Below are 20,294 nucleotides of genomic sequence, written 5' to 3'. Positions count from 1 at the left end.
GGCTTGTGTACAGATGGAACAGGAACCTGTGAGTCTGCTGTGGGGTTGGAAGCTCAGCGGTGGACCTGGGTGAGGATAGATACTGGTTGCTGAGGTGGTCCTTTGTGTTAACTACTAATTTGGGAGCCCCATCCAGTCCAGGGGTCCAAAAGTAACCCTGTTGTTGCCGTGTCTGGAAAATTAAACTATCAAGTTTTTTAATTGAATAAAGAATTTGAATAAAAGGATCTGGAGATATTTTTTTAGGGGGAAAGGTAACGTCTATTTTCTTCCATCTCTGCAGGACATTGCTCGTCTCCTACAACAGAAAGAACTGCAGGAAGAAAAAAAGCGCAAGAAACACTACCCAGAATCCCAGGGACACACAGTCTCTGAAGATAACTATTATGCAGAAAATGAAGGTACGTTTCTCCTAGATAAAGGATCAAGATCATGGCAATATAGGTGAACCTGGTGATCTGGCAACACTGTTTAGGAGATTTCCTTTATCCTACAGTCCTGCATTCAGCACTGTAGCGTTGCATCAGTTTGCAAGGTCGGGATCAGATTTTATTCTAGAATCAGGAAATATTAAATTAAAAAAAAAAGTGGAGAAAACAATTTTACAATTTTTGATGTCATGTAAGATGGTGTCCTGTAACGTGGCCTAAAGGACAGAGATATGGGGTATGTGGTGTGTACATGTAAGCACACCCGTGCATGCGTGTTTTGAAAGGGTTTGTAGAAAAAGACAGTAGCTGATGGTACTGATAAGCCACAGTTACTTCTGTGTAACACTGCAAGCGTGCGGGGGGGAAATTCAGATGCCGTTCCACACACACTTGCATTCAAAGAGAAACAGTTCCATGTGCTCATCTGCGATGCTGGCACAGCTACGTGTATGAGGGAATAAATGCTGGTTCATGGAACAGCCTTTCAAAAAGAACTCTTTGCAGGTATGTATCCAAGCATTAAAATTAGCACAAACACTTTGAATGACTTACTGAATAACAAGGTCATCTCCACAGAATATCTCTGCTGTGATTATCATCTGGGACTGTACATTGTGGAAAAGATATGACTCACAGTGCTGTATTGCTTTCTCTTGGTCGGCTTCTATGATTGAATACAGACCTTCTTTAAATTGGGAGGAGAGAATCGGGATGTGTTTAATTACGGAGCAATCTGGGGATGGCTTTGCTGTGTGCTGGTGGTGGTTCTTGTGCTCTTTCTTCAAAAAAAAGAATGTGGTGGGGAAGAGATGGGTTGCTTTTGATTAACAGATTGTAAAGATGAGGATCAAACCTCTTTCTCATTTTAACATCAATGCCATTGGCAATTTTAAATGTCTTTTATTTGAACTTACACGAAGTATTTTAGTTTCAATTGGGAAGAAGATGAAGGATGGCCAAGAAAACACAAAGTGCAAACCAGTAATAAAGTGGAAACTTTATAACCACAAGTCCTGCTACCTGTACGGAGCTGGGAAAGACTTTGATCTTGGAGTCTTATGGCCAACCCACACTTCAGTTTTTCAGAGTTAAATGGGACCAGTCCTTAGAAAAAATACAATACAGGTAATAGTGTTGCTGTGCAGAGATGGTAGGACAGCATGGATCTTTATAACAGAAATGAGCTGACAAAAGCCTGTCACTCTCTGAACCTGAAACTCTGGTGTGGATTTGGAGAGCAGGATATCTTGTGGGTGTAATTTTTCTCCCTGCAATAATTTGTAGTCTCGGAGGTGAGGTATAACATGACCCTCCATAGTAGTGCTGTTCTTGGTCCTCACTCCTTAAAAACTAGAAAGGACTGGAGTGGATTTTGATGCCGGGATCATCTAGTCCATTGGTCTGGAACCTCTTAAATACTTGGGCACCATTTAATTAGGCTTTGGCATCTTCTGTTTGTAACACCCTCATGACTTGTGAACTTAAAACAAAAAAACCCTGGCTTTGTTTGGGTTTTAGTCTGTCTTGAGACTGAATAAAAATGTATCCACATCAAGGAGGAGTGTGGGTCAGGGCTATTGGTCCAGAGCAACGTGTGCTCTTAAAAAGTGGAAAAATAAACCTGAAAAAAGGCAAAGTTCCTCCCAGAAGTGTCTGTGCCATCAAAAACATTTCTTTATTCGCTCAGTCACTTATTGCTTGAGAGAGAAACACCAGGACCTAAAGAGTGTTTACACAGCCCCTGCGGAAGGTGCTGCAGGAACCGGTGCCTGCTGAGGAGTTAATCGCCCTGAGATATCCCAAAAGCAAAACTTCTGCCCGGGCTCTCTGCCATGGTTATGTTACCTGCAATGATCCTTTTCCACCGTGGCCACGCTTTGCTCTTTCATGATCTCCTGCTCTCTGCTGCTGTATTTATTGAGCTTTCCTTAATGACAAAATTGAATTAATTCTAACACCCTTGTTAGTGTCGGTCAAGAACTGATTCTTGCTTTCAGGCTCTGGTCTCAGTTTTTCAGTAAGTCACTTAGATTGTTTTATTGGATGTTTGTTTTCTGTAAGTCATGTGAACGATCTAAAACTGAACAGAAAACCTATCAGTTAACAGGAACTGCTGTGGTTACTCTTACAGTTCTTGGATTTTTAAAAATATTCCTGTTCTGGATAAAAGTAACACAGACTTGTTTTCAAAGTGGATTTTCTGTAGGGTATATTTTTCCTGGCTCTTAAAAAGTTTTTTCTGAATAAAATGACTTGAAGGCAGCATTCAGTTTGGGTGGTTTTTGTTTCTGAAATCTGGATGACTGTAAGGAAGGCAGAGCTGTTTATTAAAACAGAATGCAGTCCATGTGCACTGAAATCTATTTTAAATATTTTTAGATACTATAAAAAACTCAGCAGTGAAGAAGGAAAGTCTTAACACTGCTACCTTTTTTTTTTTTTTGTATATTTCTGTTTCACATCAGCGTCTGATTCAAGGAATTTTGTTTTTCATCAGAAATACACCTTCATTCCGAAAAGCTGCTGTAAAGATAATCATTCACTAAGTGCAATAGGTTGATTGGAAACTAAATCAATCAGCAGATTGTATACAGGCAGACTGCTGCATCCTCATAGCTGTGTCAGGTTTATTAGTGAAACTAAAAGCAAAGAAAATTTCCACCTGCTTTCTGGAAAGCACAGAGGAAACAACCTGGCCAGCCTGCTGAGTAAGTGACTTTCCCAGCTATATTGCTGAGGTCAGAAGCCTGGGTTTTGTAAAGTTTTATCCTGCCCTTAAATTTCTATAGTCCTCCCTGCAGTCAGAGCCTAAACTTTTACTTAAGCAGTGAAGAAGTGCGAGCCCTGAAACTTCTGGGTTCTGCAAGAGATATGTGACAGTCTGTGGTTGAAGATATTTGGGTGCTGCAGGGATCCATCATCTCATTCTTGCTTTAAAGAAAAAAAAAAAAAATCCCACCCCACTTGTCTCTTTCTCTTCTCTTTGCGTGGGTCTCCCTGTTAGGTGAGGCTGTTTTTTCTGATGAAAAACCTTGTGCCTGAAGCCAGGGCAAGGCAGCGGTGCTCATAAACCAGGATCCAACCTTGACCGACCCTCCGCTTGTCCCCTCCCGGCCTTACGCCTCCCCCCCTGCTCCCTCCCGTCTCACCGGCATCTTGCACCCTCCTTTGCAAACCTTTCTCTGGTGGTTGCAGCAGTGACATGTCACCAGGAGATGAACTACTCTGGCTTTTTTTCACCCCCAATGACATCATTAAAAGTTCTTCATCTCCATGTTGGCTTGTCCTTGTCCTAGGAGGCGTTCAGACGCACTTTCAGGTTGGACCTGTGCTTTGTGCTCCAGCCCCGTTGCCTCCTGTTCTGCACTGCTGCTGGCCAGGCTGCTGCTTCATTCTGTTCCCATTACATCCTGCAAGCATTATATCCACATTCCTCTTCTTTCCAATCCCCTCATGTCTTGCCTGCATCTCCAGCTGCTCCTTGCATCAAGCTCCCTCACCTGCCTGCTGTGAGTCTGGCCTCGCTGAGCCACCGTTAACCCCCGTGCCACTAACCCGCTCCATGTTTGTCCCCCCGTTGTTCAGAGCACCCCCGGGGTGACCCCCGAGAGCAGGTTTCTGAGCCTGGCAGGGCACATGGTGGTGACAGGCGCAGGCACCGGCACAGAGAGCACCGAGAAACACCCTCGCCTTTGTCCGATCTTGCCTCCAAACATGGACATTCCACCTCGAAAGATCATCAGAGGTCTCCTCAGCCAAGTGAGGCCGGCAATGGACATCGTCAGGAGTGCAAATCGGCCAGCCAGGGGAGGTCCAGGAGACGTCCCAGCCTTGACCTGGAAAGAGAGGCTGAGTGTGGTGCCCATGACCACAGCAACAGCTGGGAGCTGCAGGAGATGAGAGCAGCTGGCAGGGAGAAGGCTTGGAGACCTCTCAGTCTTGACCTAGAGTCAGAGCGTGGACTCCCAGACCAGATGCGGCACAGCAGAAAGCCAACAAGGCAAGACAGAGACAAACGCCTTCCTCTTCTGGAGATGGAGTTGGAGGCTGAGCAGGAGACCTGGCATCGCGGCGGCAACCAGCTGGCGCGCTCTGAAAAACACAAATCTCATCGTCAGGGCCACTCGTCACACAGGGTGGGGCAAGATGAGAAGCTCCATGATGCTGAATCTAGAGATGATTGTAGGAGGGGTGAGGAGAGAGACTGCAAAAGGGCAGGACACAGGAGATGTTCCCCCTCCCCGCACACTGTGACCCAAAGGAAGGCTGGAAGCTGCCAGCGAGACGCAGGTAACCAAGTGATGGGGAAGGTGTATGTATGTGTGGGGATGGACCTTTGTGTGCCCCATCCTGGTGTCTGAAGTCTGTGTTGTTTCCTTTGAAGGTGCTCATCTCTAATATCCACCTACAGTGTGTACGTGGTGAATCCTGCTCAGGTCTCTCCCTTATTTAGTGAGATTCTTCTTATCTGTTCACGTTCTTGCTGTGTTTGTTTCCTGACGTGTTCCATGGTATCAGAGAGGATGAGTAAGAAGCTGTTGTTGGAAATGGTGCCCTTGATATCCTGCATTTAAGAAAACAAACAAACAAATACCCAAAAAACCCAAACAACCAACCATTAGCTTTTGTTTCCATGTTATCTTTTGTGCTGTGGTCTCCTTGCGCAGGAGGAAAAAAAACCCAAAAAGCCAACCAACTAAACACCACCCCAACCCATCTTGCCCCCCACAACAAAACACCCAACAACAAAAAGCCCAAATTTTATGATTACACTTGTATTTTGTTGATTTGGGATGCAGGGCTGTGAGGAAAGTTTGCTTAAGCACTAACAAGCCAGCAATTTTCATCCACTTCTTATTGAAAACTCTGCTGGCAACATAATTCACTTTGGGCAAAATTCAGTAGTGGCACTAGGTGTCCGGCTGGGTGCTATTTGTAAGATGAGGTTCTTGTCAAATTCTGTAAAAGTGGATTTTTCTGGGAAACATGTATCTGTGTAGTTCTTGTGGTTCAATAATACTTGGGGACTATTGGGCTTTAAAGATCCAGATCTATCTTTCTGCTTTTAAAACCGCACTAGGGGTGGGGGTGACCTGTCTCTTAGTGAAAGTAGGAGTTTATAGACTTGGATCTATTTGTGTCACAGTGTGGGAAACCTGTGCTTTAAGCCGTCTAACTGGTCTTAACTTGGATAAGGTGGGGGTGATGATTCCTGTCTGTCTCTGGAGATGCTGGGAGAATTATTCTTTGTCTTCTTTGTGCAAAAGTTTTCTTCAGGGAGGCGGAAGGTGTTAATCTGGTCTTTATATGTAGTCAGTAGGTCATGATTTGCCCTGATACGATCTGGGTGCGAGTGACTCAGTATCCCATCACATTGAGTCAAAATAGCCAGAAGGTCATATCCTCTTCCTGTGGGCTGTGGTCATGGTGGGCTTCACGCTTCCCTGAGTGTGGGCAGAAGTGATGTGGAAGTAATATTTATTGTTGTCTTCTGAGCAAATGAAGCCTGGCACCAACCAGTTTGTGAAGAAAGCTCAGCCTCGGGCTGGCCAGCAAACAATTCCTGGGAATTTGCTTTTATTCTTCATAGAGATAATGCTCTACAGGAGCCTGTTGGCCATGCTGTTGTTCATTCCAGCATGGTAAACTGCATTTATCTTGACATTGGAAGCACTCTGAAGAATTTAACTGTGACCAAGCTGGTGCTTTTTCTGTTTCTGTTCTGACCAGAGATGTAGCTCATCACAGCTTGGATTGACCAAAGTTTGCTGGGAAAGGCCAGATCATATGTTTAGCCATAACATGCCAGAGCTGAAGTTTTCTTATTATGCTAAGATAGTTTATAAGAGGGGTGTTAATTGCTTAGGGTCATTGATCAGTTGATTCAAACAAAGCAAAAAGTGGAAAAACTGACATGCTTTCTCTAATACCTGTAGAAGAGGTTATTTCCTATGCCATAGTTTTATCCTGGGGCGATGCATGAGGTCTCTAGACCTCTGCAGGTTTAACTCCTCAGGATGCTTGGTGGAGCATGATGGTGGTTTGGTAGAGGCACAGAAAGTTTTTTGAGGTCAGTTGGTTACTTCATGTTTATCCCTTGGTCTTACAAGATGGGAAGGAAACTGATAGGTGGCCCAGTAAGGTGTAAAAGGTATTTATAATAAATGTATAAATGGCGTAGCTGGAGGCACGGGAGTTTTGAGTGGAACTTTCTGGGTTTGTGGTGGAAGAGAGACAAACATCTGGGATGTTTGCATACTGCAGACATAAGGCAGGAAGCTCATTTAGATATCTGAACAATACAGTTCAGACTGCAGATGGAAGGAGAAGGCATTTGTTGTATGTGAGTGAAATCATGCATCTATAACAGGGATACAGTGAGGCTCTTGATGGTTTGGTGCAGATCGACTATGGAGACACTCAAAATGCAACATTTTAAATCACTTGGAGGTAGTTTAAACAAACAAATAGAACTCTGTACTCAAAGCAAGAGCTGAACTTTGTATGAACTTCAAAAACGTTTACTTGGCTGTTTTTTCACTGTGAATTGTAAAATTAATGGGCCAGCCCAAGAAAGAAATTGTCTGAAACTTCATGTTAGCCTGTCCCAGGCAACTTTTACAGCCCGTTCTCCTCCAGTGTTGTGTTCACAGACTCTGCTGTGCTTGTGACGGATGTTGGGCTGCTCTCTGCTGCTTCATTTTGCCAGCGTATCTGTGTCAATGCAGAGTGCGAAAAATGACAACTCCTTTGCTAGCATCGCTGTGTCAGCAAAGGCTGCTTTAAGGGACATGGCTTCTTCTGCCGTATAGCTGCATTTGTCATTTGTCAAGACGTGGCATATCAGATATTTCTATATGCGTAGAGAAACCTCCCTAAGGTGTGTGCTGCACTTCAGCTCAAGGCGCTCTCAAACCAGCTGTTTGGTGGGTACACCGTGGTGGTCTCTGGTTCCCTTGAGTGGGGCTTTTGCAGGTGGCTGAGGAGGTGGTGGGGATTTCCTTACCAAAGCATTTGGAAAACAGTTGAGTTGATTGTTTTCTCTCGTAATTCTGTAGGCACTAAATTGAGGGGGATGAAGCAACCTATGTATGATACACCCCGAACGGAACAGGAGTTGTCTGATGCAGAGATTGCTCGGAAGCTGCAGGAGGAAGAGCTCGTGGTAAGTAGAGAAGATGCATTAGTCAACTCAAAGCAACTAAGGTAGCCAGGGATGACAGCTTTAATTTGTAAACTTTTTATTTATGATAGTGACTTTAAGACCTAAGGTCTTGCTTCTGTGCATTCTGATGATTACCTTTGTCTCCTATGCGCACACATATGGAGTGACAGCTGGCAACCAGCCAGTAGAGCCGTATTTTCTGAAATAAACACCCTAAAATTACACGATCGAAGCAGAGTGATATCAAATGAACACTTACAGGCAGCTAAAGGTGCCCTGAAGTCAGTGTGGTTAGCCCAGAAGTGTGACAGGCCAGTGCCCATCTCTGAGAGGGAGGGCAGCAGGGTGGGCAATGCTTTGTGGTGTGGCCTTGTAGACAGATGGGGACAAAACTCAGCTGAAAAGCTGAAATGACAGTTTGGTGTTGTGAGGTAAGTATTGAGGTAGCTAAGTATATTTGGAGAGGATGCTATTGTGTTTGTATGGGCATCTACTTGCCCTGCCTAGTAGGTTAATGAGTATGAATAATTCAGAAGTGTTAACTCTTTTGTTCTTTCTTACCACCCCTTTTTTTTTTTTTTTTTTTCAGGATAATGAGGCAGATCAGAAGGCAGCTCAAGTAGCCCAAGATGAGGTGAGAAAGAAATCAAATGTTTGTGGTATTCTTTTACTTGTGCAAACTGCTAAGCCTCACTTCTTCCCACTGACCCTCTAGTTGTTCCTTTTCTTCCATGTCAGGGAAGCTCAGGGTTCCAGTGGGGTTTGCCCTGAGCTGGTTTTCATGTATCTGCTCAGGCTGGCCAAGTAGGGAGTTGTGCTGCCTGTTGCAGCCATAGCAGAGGAAGGAAATCCATGGCTGTGTAAGAGCATCTCTTGTAACTGAGCCCCAAGGGAAAAGGGATAAAAGACAGAAAGGCTCTGCAAACACAGTTCTGTCAAATTGGGGATCTGCTGAGCATGCTGCATGGAGTCAGTCTTAATTCTGCCCCGTCACTTGATTTCTGATCGCAGATGGGTGGAATCCTGGCTTTTTACCCTTCGCATTTGGCAGCTGATTGTAGGAAAGTGTTTAAATAACTCAAACACACAAGAGCACTAAAACCATCTGACACACTTTCTGTATTTTCCCTTCTAGGAAATTGCCCGACTCTTGATGGCCGAGGAGAAGAAGGCTCTCAGGAAAGAGAAGGAAAGAGAAAAGTCTTCCTTTGAGAGGAGGAGGCATGATCAAGACTGGAAGGTATGTGAAGCTTCAGGAGGTGCCAAAAATGAAGTGCTATATTGTTATTCCTGTTTTCAGAGGGAGGCAAGGGTGTGCGGTGAGAGTAAAAGGAATGATACACTCTTTTGTCCAAAGGGTTTTACTGCCTATTATTCAGTTGCTTCCTTAGCCTTTTGGAGCCACCTCCTTGGTTAGATGCTCTTTGGCTTCAGCCTCAAGCAAGACAAGGTTTGGGCTCTGTCCTTGGAGGTTGGTGCTGGGTGTCCCAGCACCTCGTGGCCTCCCTCTGGCACTACCAGTCCCTCTGGTGCAGGACCTTCCCTCTGCTGAAATCCTCAGTGTAGCAATAAAAGCAGCATTTGGTTCTATTTGTGCACTGCAGGTACAAGGACAATGCAGCTGTTCCAGTTGTCACTCTGCTTCATAATAAAATTGGCTCTATGATGAAAGTATTGAGTGTATCAAGCCTAGGTTTTTGTATGGGTAATACTACAGAGACTTGACTAGCCGATGTGATAGGAAACATTTCATGATCTGCACTGGTAAGGTGCTAAAGGGGGGTGTTGTGTTAATCTTGGGGCCAGTTGGAGGTAGCTGTGATGTTTTCAGCCTCCTCACTTTGTTTGAGTGGTTGCAGGAGCACAGCTGCATGCAGCTGGTCCCTCATGCTCAGCCGAGCTGTGTGCACAGTCATTACACACCGACTGTGTTCGACCCCAGCTTCGGGATGGGTCCCTCAGCACTGTCTCACATTTAGAAGAAAAGTTGAGTTTGGCTCAGCAAGCTGAGTTTCATTTATTGGAAACTAGTCCTGATACTGCTGTTTGCACATGTCTGGCTGTAGTTAGTTCTGTGTATAAACTGAGCAGGAAAGGGCTGCATGGAGCTGTGGCAGCCTCATTGCACTGGCTGCTGCCTTGCAAGGCACACAGACGAGCTCCTTTCCTTTCTCTTTCCCATCAGTATGATGCAAGTGAGTCCACACGCTCAAGGTCAAGAGAAGGGCCTGAGACTCAGCGGCACAGAGGCGACAGGTCTTCAAGGTGAGCTTGAACTGGCTGGTAAAAATGGGGAAATGCAGCTAGGAAGCTGCTCAGAAGCTGAGTCCTGGGGAGGAGTTGTGAGGTGACCAGCGTGACCCTCCCACAAGGTAGAGATCGGAGGTTTTGGTGTTGAAAAGAGATGGAGGGCACAGAGCTCGTGAGGTGTTTGGTGACATGCGTCACTCACTGCACTTGTGGCATTTGTCCATATCTGTCTCCTTGCCTGGCTCTGACAGAGATTGATGAGCTTGTGCAGTGACATTTGTTAAATGGCAGAGAATCACTGAGAGGGTTAAAGAGCTTCTGGGGATGTGAAATGAAATGTCATCTCTGGGAAGGAAGGAGTAATCATGTATCATTTGCACAGCTGCTCCCTTGGGTTCTTGTTCCCCAGTTCAGCCCTGTACACTGCTCCTGCTGCTATGTGTGGACACCCCCTGCAAGCAAGTACGTTGTGCTTTGGGGTTCCTCACCCCAGAGCTGATGGGAATGTGCTGTAACCCAGTGCTGCTTCTGCGTCACTGATGCTACTCATGAGGGACTGAACACTGGAAGTGAGTCCGGTGGCTTTGATTTCCAGTCCAGATATGAGCCTAGAATTCCTTGTTGAATTCGCAAAAGAAACAATAAATGAGGCATGCAGGTGGAGACTGAGAGAGATCATCTTAAAATACTCCAGAGTTAAAACCAGACAAGCATTGAACACTTGAAAATATTGCTTTCCTGAGCGAGGTTTGCATCAGACTTCATAATAGAAATTCTTTCTTTTCTGACAACTTGAAACCATTATTAAATAAAGATGATCCATGGGAAGCAGTAAATACTCCTCATTTCTCAGCGTGGAAACAGTAACAAGCTGTGTGCAGAGGAGCTGGACCATATGTGGGAAGTCTGGGCCAGACACAGTTCGCATCAAACTGACAGGGGCAGACCAGGCAGCTGAGGTGTTGCTTTTGCCACATTGTTATGCTTTTGAGTATTTTCCAACACTTTTTTTTTCCCACTGTGCTTTGCAGGTCGCAGCCTCTCCTCGATGACTTTGAACACTCTCGATATTACACAAGCCAGCCCAGCCCCTTGCGCCAGACCCCTAGACTTGAGCACTCTCCTAGAGGTAGGATCAAGCCCATGGTTGCCCCAGCATTGGGGTTATGGTGGGAGGATTTCCTCAGATAACCAGCCTGCAGGGCAGGACGTTTTAAAGAGGGGTGCTGATAGAGAGGAGTAATGGATATTGTTGCCCCAGCAGGCAGCTGATACTATTCAGTGTTTGAGTTGTACTTGTGGAGGATGTTGCAGACTGAGAGACTAAAAAGCTGAATGAGTTTGCCTTAACTTTGTCCTCTGTCATCTCTTAATGATGAATGACTGTAAATCCAGGCAGCAAATGAAGGAAAAATAACATGAAGACAATGAGATGATGGATTTTAAGTGACTCACTAGTATCAAATAATCAAAACAAGACAAAACCTCACAATGTCACCTGTCTGGCAGGCAAATGGGATGATCAGACAGAAGCTTGTCCTGCAAACAGGCTTGTTTTGTTCCTGTAGCATCTTAGCACTGCTTTTTTGGCTTGTTTCCTGAAATCACTAGGCACAAGAGCAGTGTGGTTAAGAATCACCCTCCCCAGTTTTTTAAATCCGAATGCCAAATGTCTGAGTTATCCGTACAGTCTCTGGGGGAGGAGTGGGGCAGCCAGAGTTTGACTCAGTTGCTCAGATTTCTTCCAGCTCCACTGATCGTGACTTGAATGTAGACAGTTTACTTTCCAAACTTTAAAGTTTGGGAAGCTTTGGCATTCTGTCTTCATCAGGCAAGCTGGAAAGTTGATAGAACTTCACATAGTCTCCAAGCCCAGCATTTATTAAGTTTTCTTTAATCAGACTGTGGAATGTGGCTGCAGTACCATTCACAGCTTAGAAGAAATGCCAATGTCTGTGTGTCTTGTGGACCTGTCCTTCCTTCTGCTTGCATAAAGCAACAGATGGTTCCCATTTTGGCATTTGAGTTTGCCAGGACCCTGGAAGTCACACGAACATCCAAGAGGGCAGGACAAGTAACAGATGACTGCAAGTAGTTATTTTCTTCACCAGGATCTATCCTTACACTTAATTTTTTCTTTCTGTTTTGCTTTCCAGGTTCCCATAGGAAGCAGTAAACTGTGCTAGCCTTTGCTTTGGTACTGACTCTTCTGTAGCAAACATTACTGGAATTGCCAGGCAACTTTCTCAGTTCCTTACCCAATGGAGGAGGTACAGCCTCCACTCCCAGGATCTCCTCTTTAAGTGTCATCATATTCATAAGGAACACGTGTTCCTATCAATTTCTTACTCATATGTGATCACTTAAGCAGTGCAGTATAATCTAGCCGCCACTGAGCTGTGTGAATCAACTAGCTGTTTTAACAGCTCCCTCTTATATTGTTTTGAGGCTTTACTTTTATTTTTAAGCTTTGGCTGGAGCTTTCACATATAGAGATGCACATACAACAGAGAGGAAAATCCAAGAAATGAGTTGGGTTACGGCAATGCAGCAGAATATCAGAAGTACAAGTCCTTTCCGTATTAGGATGACTTAGCAAAGGGAGTTATAAGAGGAAATGTGTATCATCCTGTGCTGGGTAAGGCAGCTGAGCCAACCTGACAGCCTCATGCTAGCTTGCAGAAAGGAGAGAGTGGCTTCGTAACATACACCAGCAAAAGCAGGAACCTGGGACTAGCAAGGAAGAAATTGCCTATAGAACAAAATTTGTTAACTGCTGTATTTTTTCCTAGAGTTTCTAGAAATTTGTGTAGAGTGTATAACCAGGCATTTACCTCCAGGATACAGGATAAAACAGTTATTTCAGTTGAAATTGTATTTCCTCATTAGACTTTGTGTGCATGACTTTCAAGACATGCTAGGGAGTTGATGAAGCTGTGAGTTGGGAAGAATCACGCAAACAGTTTTAAAGGTCTGAAGGGACCTCTGTGGTCACCTGCTTTGAGCTTTGGTGTGATAGGAGCCAAGGAATTTCACTGAAGCCAAGTAGGAACTACTACAACTCCTAGCTTGGTTGTTGATGCACTTCAGTATAGTAACTTGTGTCTTGGAAACACAGGACTGAAGGTGGGCTGTGTGGGCACTGAGCATTGAATCTAAAATCAACAGTTACAGGCAACTTTGAGCTAGACAGAGTGCTGAACAGTCCACGTGTCTGTGCTGTGGACTGTTCCACTGCTCCACTGTTCCACTCCTCCCTGCTCCACTGCTCCTGCCCAGCACCCCAGGCAGACTCCAGTCAGGATAAAACTATTGCGAAGGCAGAGCAGGGTCTGCAAGAATAAGTTAGTAAGTTATCTGTATAGATTTGCCCATGCAGTGATTCTTTTTTTTTTCTCTCTTTTTTTTTTTTTCCCTTTTGATGGCTTGTTTTCCCTCCACTCTTGGAAAATCATTCTTCTCTTGCACAAACAAGTAGCCTTTTCCCTTGGCCTCCTCTCACTTCAGTTCTTTTGTCTTTTTAATATATTTTTTTTTTCTTTTCAAGTGCATTTTTAAACTGCAAAACCAAGCATCTGGACGCCGGCTTGGAGTCTGTTCATCCAGTACAGGCTAGTTATTCGTTTGGCAGGCTAATTCACGGCAGCAAAACCTGGCTGTGTTGCCCCTGCAGCCCGGCTTCCTTGTTGCACAGCACTGAGCCTGTCCTGCCATGCTCTTCCTCTTCTGCTGGCAGCTGCAATTCTGCTTTTTGTTTTTCTGAGGAGGAAGGCAGAGCCATGACTGTGCTCACCCTCCTCACCGATCTGCCTGGGAAAGGAGCCGGGCAGCTCTGTAGAGCTCTGAGGAGAGCACGCGCTGGTGTGGAGCACCGATAGGACATGGGAAGAGATCATGGCTCTCTGCTCTTGCACTAGTGCACAACTCAAGGCAGCTGTAAGGCTTCACCCTTGGCTGTTGTACTTGGTCAGGATAGTTACTGAGGGCAATCACTAGGAAGACAAGGCAACTCCTTCTTCACATAAGTTGCAGGGGCATGTGTAATACCACAGCACGAGCCCTCGCCTTGACCAACAACTCAAGAAACCCATCTCCTACCCATACAGGCGTGTTGGCAGCAGTTCACTACCTGTGAAGAACCAGTTAACCCCCAGTAGACCTCTGCTCCAGGCATACACTAGCCAAAAATGTTATAACATAGGAATTTGTACATCGGCAGCATGCTGTTAGCTGCATACGTTTGGTTCCAGACCATGAGATTGCTCACTTGCATGAACCCCTAAGTAAGTTGCAAGCTCTTGCTTGCTTCCTGCTTCTTCTCAGGAAATATCCCAGCCAGTGGCTAGATTTTACTGTCCTTGCCTTGTTCCCTCTTCTAGTTCCATCTCTGTCCATTCAGAAGTGTTAACGTTGTTTTAAATGATCTGGAAAAGGAACAACATAGACCGTATTTTTTTTTTTTCTTTTTATTTGATAACTTGGGCCAATGTGGCAACCTCATCTGCAATGATTTTTATTTTGTAAAAATTTATTTTTGTATTTCATGTAACAGTCAAAATTTCTACTGCTGAAGATGCCATTTTTTTTTTCTTGCGGGTTTTTCCCCTCCATTGCCATCAGAGTATTTATTGTTGGGAAATGGATGCCTAGTGGGGTTTTATGAACTGATACTTTCTACAAATACCCCAGTCCAGGCCCTGCTGCTTATATCATCTGGTGCACTTGTGAAATCTAGATGGTGAAAATCCTGCCAAATCAGAATGTGGTTGTGCTTTGTACTCACTGTGCATGGGGAAAATGGTGACCCTTTGTACAAGGCAAGGGGGAATCTCACCTAGGAATTCAGCCTTCCCTGGGCCTCTGCAGCTGGCTGTGATGGTCTATCTCACGCTGCAGTTGGCTGATGTAACTTGTGTCTTATTCTAATCAGAAAAGTCCAGAGGGCCCTGAGCCAGCTGACATTTGAAGAACCCGTTAATTCAGGAGGGATGCTTGGGAGTATCCAAGTTGTTGATTTCAATGGGAGCGAGTGTACATGAGAGGAAACTTTGGTTGATTTTGTTTGGAAGCTGCATACAATCTGAAGAACACCTCAGTGTCTACTGTGGGGCTGCGGGATCTCTTTAATGCCCACCTTGGGCCAGCCAAGCTCTCCATTCATGGCAACAAGAGACAAGAGTCCAAGGGAAGGATCCCAGGAGCATCTGCTGCTTCCTTGGATGCCTTCAGGGAGTGCTGATTGCTTTATGGGCTGCTTTGCTCTCTATCCTCCCTTAGTGCTTACCTTTTTATTCTTATGCCCTGCCTTTGTTCATTTGCTGTCCCTTGCAGGTGTTTCTCCTCCTGTTTTATTTTTCCGTAGCCCTTGTCAAAAGGGAGGCCCAGAGGTTTTGTTAGAAGGGCTGACACATATCTCTCGAGAGAGGGAAATGCTACAAATAGTAGCTGAGGAAAGCATGTAATAAAAGGGGTATAAACAGAACAATTGTTCTTCTGATATCCCATGTGGGCTTCATGCAGTCAGCAGGTTAGACTTCGGGAGGCAAAGGTTGTAACTGGATTTGCATGTTTGCTAACCACTTTTGGAAGGAGATTCCATGGTCCCATTGAAGTCAACAAGAGTTAAGACCATGGATGAACAAGGAGCCAGTTCATCTTGAGGCTCAGCAGCCATGGTTCTTCAGAGAGTCAAAAAGATGCAGCTTGTGTAGGTGAGATGCAAAATCAGCACCTTGCATGTGTGTCCCTGGGAAGAGGCACAATGAAGGTGATCTCTTAAAAAGAATCAATCAGAGCAATATTTCCTTTCGATGACAGGGAAAAACGTTTAAGTAACTTTATTTTTTTTCCTTGTCTTTCTTGCCGAGTACTAGCTTTGCCTGTGGTTTTGCTCTGGATTTAATAGCATGTTGGAGCCCTTGCTGGTTCCCCTGCCCAGGTCATTCAGGTCTTGCATCCCTTTCTGCCTCTGCATTAACAAGGCAAAAGGCACCATGTGGAAAACTCATCACCGTGAAATCCTGGCACTTCCAAATCTCCATAGTAGGCACATCTCACCAGCAAGAGCTCTTGCCACATCCTTGCGTCTGTCCAAAGCACAATGATCTGCAGAAGAGAGGTCGGGTGAGCTGGAGTGGTTGTGCCTTACATGCAGGGATACTTGATGTCTGCAGCAGGCTGATCTGAGTCACCTTGCTATGAAACACTGTCTTAACATGGACTGTAGAGCTTCCTGCAGTGAGAAGCAGTTGTCATCACGCGGGTAGATCCAACAGGTTAATCTCATATTTTTTTAAAGAACTTCATGGTTTTGAACTTAGTAGGGTGCAAAAATATCAGCTGTTAGGGGATAGGTGAAGTCTCATTGAATTTCTCCTCTTGGGGAAGAAGAAGTTACAAATACTGCAGTCTGCTTCACTCTGTGAAAGGGATCTTGTATGTACAGTATTTTTATATCTCTGCATTCCCACCTGTCAGGATTTGAATCGAGATTAATAACATTTACTTAGGGGAAAAAAATTGATTTTTATTTTTACAGTGCTAGACCTTTGTGCGTTTTTATTTTGTGCCAAATTACAGCCTCTGTTACATTCTAGTGTTTTCATTCCGTTTATTGCTATTGATCAATGTGTATATTATATATATTTTTATTATCAAGGTTTTTATTTTAATTCATACTAACCTGTATGCAAACTAACTGTGGATTACTAATTTATATATAAAGGGGAGCACTTGGAGACAGTGTGAGGATTCCCCTACTTAGTTTACACTCGTCATCCAGCACAGCCAGTCCATGAAACTCATCGCCTCTTACACAGGATGATCTCCTGGGTGTCTGTCACCCTGAGCAGACTTCTCCTGCCGTCCCTCCAGGCAGCACTGACACTGCAGGGCTGTGTCAGCCGCAATAGAAAATGAAGCAAAGCCCATGGCATGGACCGATGGGTGGCCAAGGTCACTGTCCTGCTTCTGGCAGGGCGCTGCAGCAGGAATTCCCGTCTGGGGGTGACTTTGGGGGTTACTCTGCCCTATACCCTTCCCCAGCTGATGGACAGTTGGTTTTGCCCCACACTTTCCAGACCCTCAGCGCTTAGTTCTGCAGTTGCTTTGGGAGCTGGCTGTGGGCTATAGCGCTGAGGCACAGCGCTGCCATCACGTGAAGCACACCTCAGACAGCTTGGCTTTTTTTGTTTTTTCTTGCGGAGGACAGGCATAAACCTGCAGAGATCCCAGTTTGCTGTACTCTAAAACACGTGCCGCAGTGCAATTACTGCCATGGGCTGTGCTGCGCACAAGTGCCGTGTGGACTGCAACACCCAGGACAGGCTGCAGGACACAGGTTTTGTGTTGAGAAGCCGCAGTTTGGGCTCTTCCAGGAGAGTCCTAGAGAGGACAGTGGCACATACACATGGGTATTTTTCTACTTCGCGATAAACAAGTTCCACTGTATCAGTGTTCACTCTTAAGTAGACTCCACAGTGTGTCTCCAGCTGCATCTGTGCACTGCAATATAGTTAATTGCCTCGGAGAAATAACTGCAGTTGTGTCATTTAGCTCTTCAGGGTAAACTTTCAGCCTGTTGAATCTAAGTATTAGCCATGCAATGAGATGGATTAGTCAAAAGGCTTAAATTCCTCAGAGCTGTAAGTGTACCCTGCGTTGCAACAGCTAATCCTTAAGTATAAATCACGCACTGACAATAATCCGTCTATGCAAGCCTATATTTTTTCTTCTTTTTGACTGTTCACTCTCTAATTTTACCAGGTTTGTTATAGAACTTCTGAATGACATTTAACCAAAGTATCGTGTCTGTGTGCGTATAGCATGTTTTGCTTCATACTCCTGAATTCTCATTGAATGTAAAGGGAACATTGCCTTGCCTCGTTTTGTTCAATAAACCGCTGTATTTTGTTACCCACCACATCCTTCTCTCTCTCTGTGCTTTTCTGAAACACTGAAGTGGGTTATACAAGTGCAGGAGGAAAAAACACTTTGTTACACCCTTGGCCCCTGGAGCTCATCTGCTTCTACCAATAATTATGTTCTTCCAATGTAATAGATGTAGCAAACCAACAAATTTATGTTAGATTTGATTATTTTGTGGCCAGAGAGATGGAAAAAAAAGCCATGTAATATCTTGGAAATGATCTGGCCTGTTTCATTTCCTGAGGCTCTGATACTGAAAAATAAAGCAGTGTAATTATTTGCAAGGATAGGATAATGACTTCTTTTGTTAACATAGCTTTTTAGTTTGCTAAAAACCTGCTTGAAGCTTCCGAAGAACAACTCACACCTACAGTGATGGGACAGAAGGCAAGAAGGAAACGTGACCCATGCCCTGGGACTGGCTGATGTCTTCAAAGGCATCAGCTGAGGATGCAGCCACATGCAGCTCAAACACAAGGAGACATGGAGCCATTTACATGTCACAAATTCAGTTTGTGTCTGAACATGCTAAAATAAAGGGGAGGATACTAAATATAAACTCTGGGTCTTGAGTCCAAACTGTAAACCTTTCTTAAATGTTTGTTTACTCATTTCCCTCTGCTTGCCAAGTGTAACCGTTGCACAGGGGAGCAGAGAGCCCTTTCCCACCCACCACAGAGTGCACCAGGCTGTTCCGCCTTGGGCAAGGGACTTTCCTTCCCCAGGGGCCTGGGTCTGTGCAGGACTGAGTGCTCTGACTCCAACCTCATTCAGTTTTGGGCTTGATTAGGGACTGTGTCACAGCACTACCCCAGTGCTTTCGAATGTCTTTACATCATCTTTATCACCTACCAATTCCATCTCAGGTATTAGAAGTGAGCGGAGGTAGGGACCAGCAAAACAGAAAATTAAAAATACTAGGACATGGCTAGCAGTGGAAGAGTCTGGTTGTAAAAATCGGGCATTTGGAAGTGCCAAGAGCTCTGCCAACTTACAATTTATTGCAGCCTCCTGTCTGAAGTGACTGGGTTGGTCTGTTTTCTCTGAAAGGCTTCATTCATTGCCAGCCTTGGCCTTTGTCGAAGCATTAGGCTGTGGTGGGAGGGGGGCCAGCTGGAGCCCTGAGTAGCATCTTTCACCTGCTGCAGGGATGTGCACACAGAAGACTGTATGTGGGAACCACAAAAAAACACTGAAGAGACCCTGAGGAATTTTTTTTTTCTGTCAGAGGAATAGCTCATCTCTGGGTTTCCAAATCACATGCAGCTCTCAAACTGGATGGACATGAGTGGTGATCCATTGTGCCATTGCTGATGGATCAAGGTTCCCCAGGTATCTTCTGCCTGTCAGAGAAGGTAAGCCAGTGCACACTGCTTAAAGTCACTGTCATTGGGTACTCAGCAGCTTAACTGTCCCCTTGGTTGCTCTATTCTGTGCTGGAATATAGGAGATGCAGCTGCACAAGTCCGGATGCTCGTCTACTGCCCAGGTCCATGCTGTGTGACTGGGGGGTCTCCCCCATGAAGACTTGATTGTGTGCAGCTCATGGCTTGGGAGGGCTGAGCCGTGCTTACAGGCTGCCTGTGGAAGGACCTGCAGCGCTGGGGATGCTCACACACAGCGGGTAAATGAGTCTTCATGTCCAGGTGGACAGCCAGGGCTAACCCGAGCTGTTGTGTGCTGGCTCATGCATTGCATTGGGAACAGATGCTGGTGTGGAAACGTGATTCTCTTACCTGGGACTGATGCTCCCGGTTGTTCACAAGGCAAACTGTGGCTGCGGAGCAACTCGAAGCCTAGACAAGCTGGGGAGTCTGAGATACAAATGACTTGGTGTGGTACATGTGTTATGTATGTACGTACCATTAACAGTTAGTTTCCTGGAGACCCGATGGGTTACAGCATGCCTGGAGGTTGAGAGCATCCCCTCTGCCATGTGAGACCCTGAGTATTCCTTCTCGATATTGAGCAAAACCAGCCCCTATGTCCCAGTCCTTTCCACCATCCTGCTAGAAAACAAGTGACAACTCCTGGCACCAATCAGTTGTCTCATGTCAGAGGTACACCTGTCCATCACCAGGGTTTGTTCTTTCAGAGACAATGATCCTTGAATACCATCATGAGTCCATCAGTTTATCCTGCTTCACCCTCGCCAGAATTCCTAACACAGTTAGTGGCAAACCAGAGATTTAGCACGTGAGACCTAGGATCAGTCTGCAAACCAAGTTTAAAATAAGTACAGACCTCGAGTCTGGCAGCTGGGTATTTGTTGAATGTCTGAGTTTCTCTGACCCTAAAGAGCTCAAGCCAAGCACCTGTGCCAAAACCTGCTCCTGTTTCATGTTGTTGATGGTGTGCAGCAGCTCTGAGCACGGACGTCTCCATTTTCACAAAGTCCCCTTACCCCTGGCACTGTTTTTGCTTAGTAATATCTGCCCTGTCCTGCCCTTTTCCCCCAAAACGGGCATCCTAACTCTAGCTCGGTGAAACCTCATAGCCTTTTGAGGCCAGGCTTCACAGAC

General features: G+C 45.3%; 1 protein-coding gene across 3 annotated transcripts in view; it reads left to right on the top strand.

Annotated features, from left to right (window-relative positions):
• The window catches only part of CCDC50 (coiled-coil domain containing 50), a 44,526-nt gene extending 26,220 nt beyond the window's left edge, over window positions 1-18,306 (top strand). The window contains exons 5-12 of one of the 3 annotated variants that reach the window (XR_010606528.1): window positions 284-401; window positions 7,490-7,596; window positions 8,186-8,230; window positions 8,732-8,836; window positions 9,782-9,861; window positions 10,878-10,975; window positions 12,003-12,116; window positions 18,089-18,306. Coding sequence is in view for 2 of the 3 variants with exons in the window: in XM_065640302.1 (XP_065496374.1) it covers window positions 284-401; window positions 4,017-4,721; window positions 7,490-7,596; window positions 8,186-8,230; window positions 8,732-8,836; window positions 9,782-9,861; window positions 10,878-10,975; window positions 12,003-12,022 (1,278 nt within the window). In the remaining variant the exon portion in view is untranslated. Of the gene's footprint in view, window positions 1-283; window positions 402-4,016; window positions 4,722-7,489; window positions 7,597-8,185; window positions 8,231-8,731; window positions 8,837-9,781; window positions 9,862-10,877; window positions 10,976-12,002; window positions 17,770-18,088 lie in introns of those variants that run through there. The other 2 variants (XM_065640302.1, XM_065640301.1) reach the window with 2 other exon arrangements.
• Window positions 18,307-20,294: the final 1,988 nt, after the last annotated feature.

The sequence above is a fragment of the Caloenas nicobarica genome, chromosome 8 (assembly GCF_036013445.1).
Source record: "Caloenas nicobarica isolate bCalNic1 chromosome 8, bCalNic1.hap1, whole genome shotgun sequence".
NCBI lineage: Eukaryota > Metazoa > Chordata > Aves > Columbiformes > Columbidae > Caloenas > Caloenas nicobarica.
The sequence above is the reverse complement of the archived record's forward strand: the minus strand, read 5'-3'. Positions and strand labels throughout refer to the sequence as shown.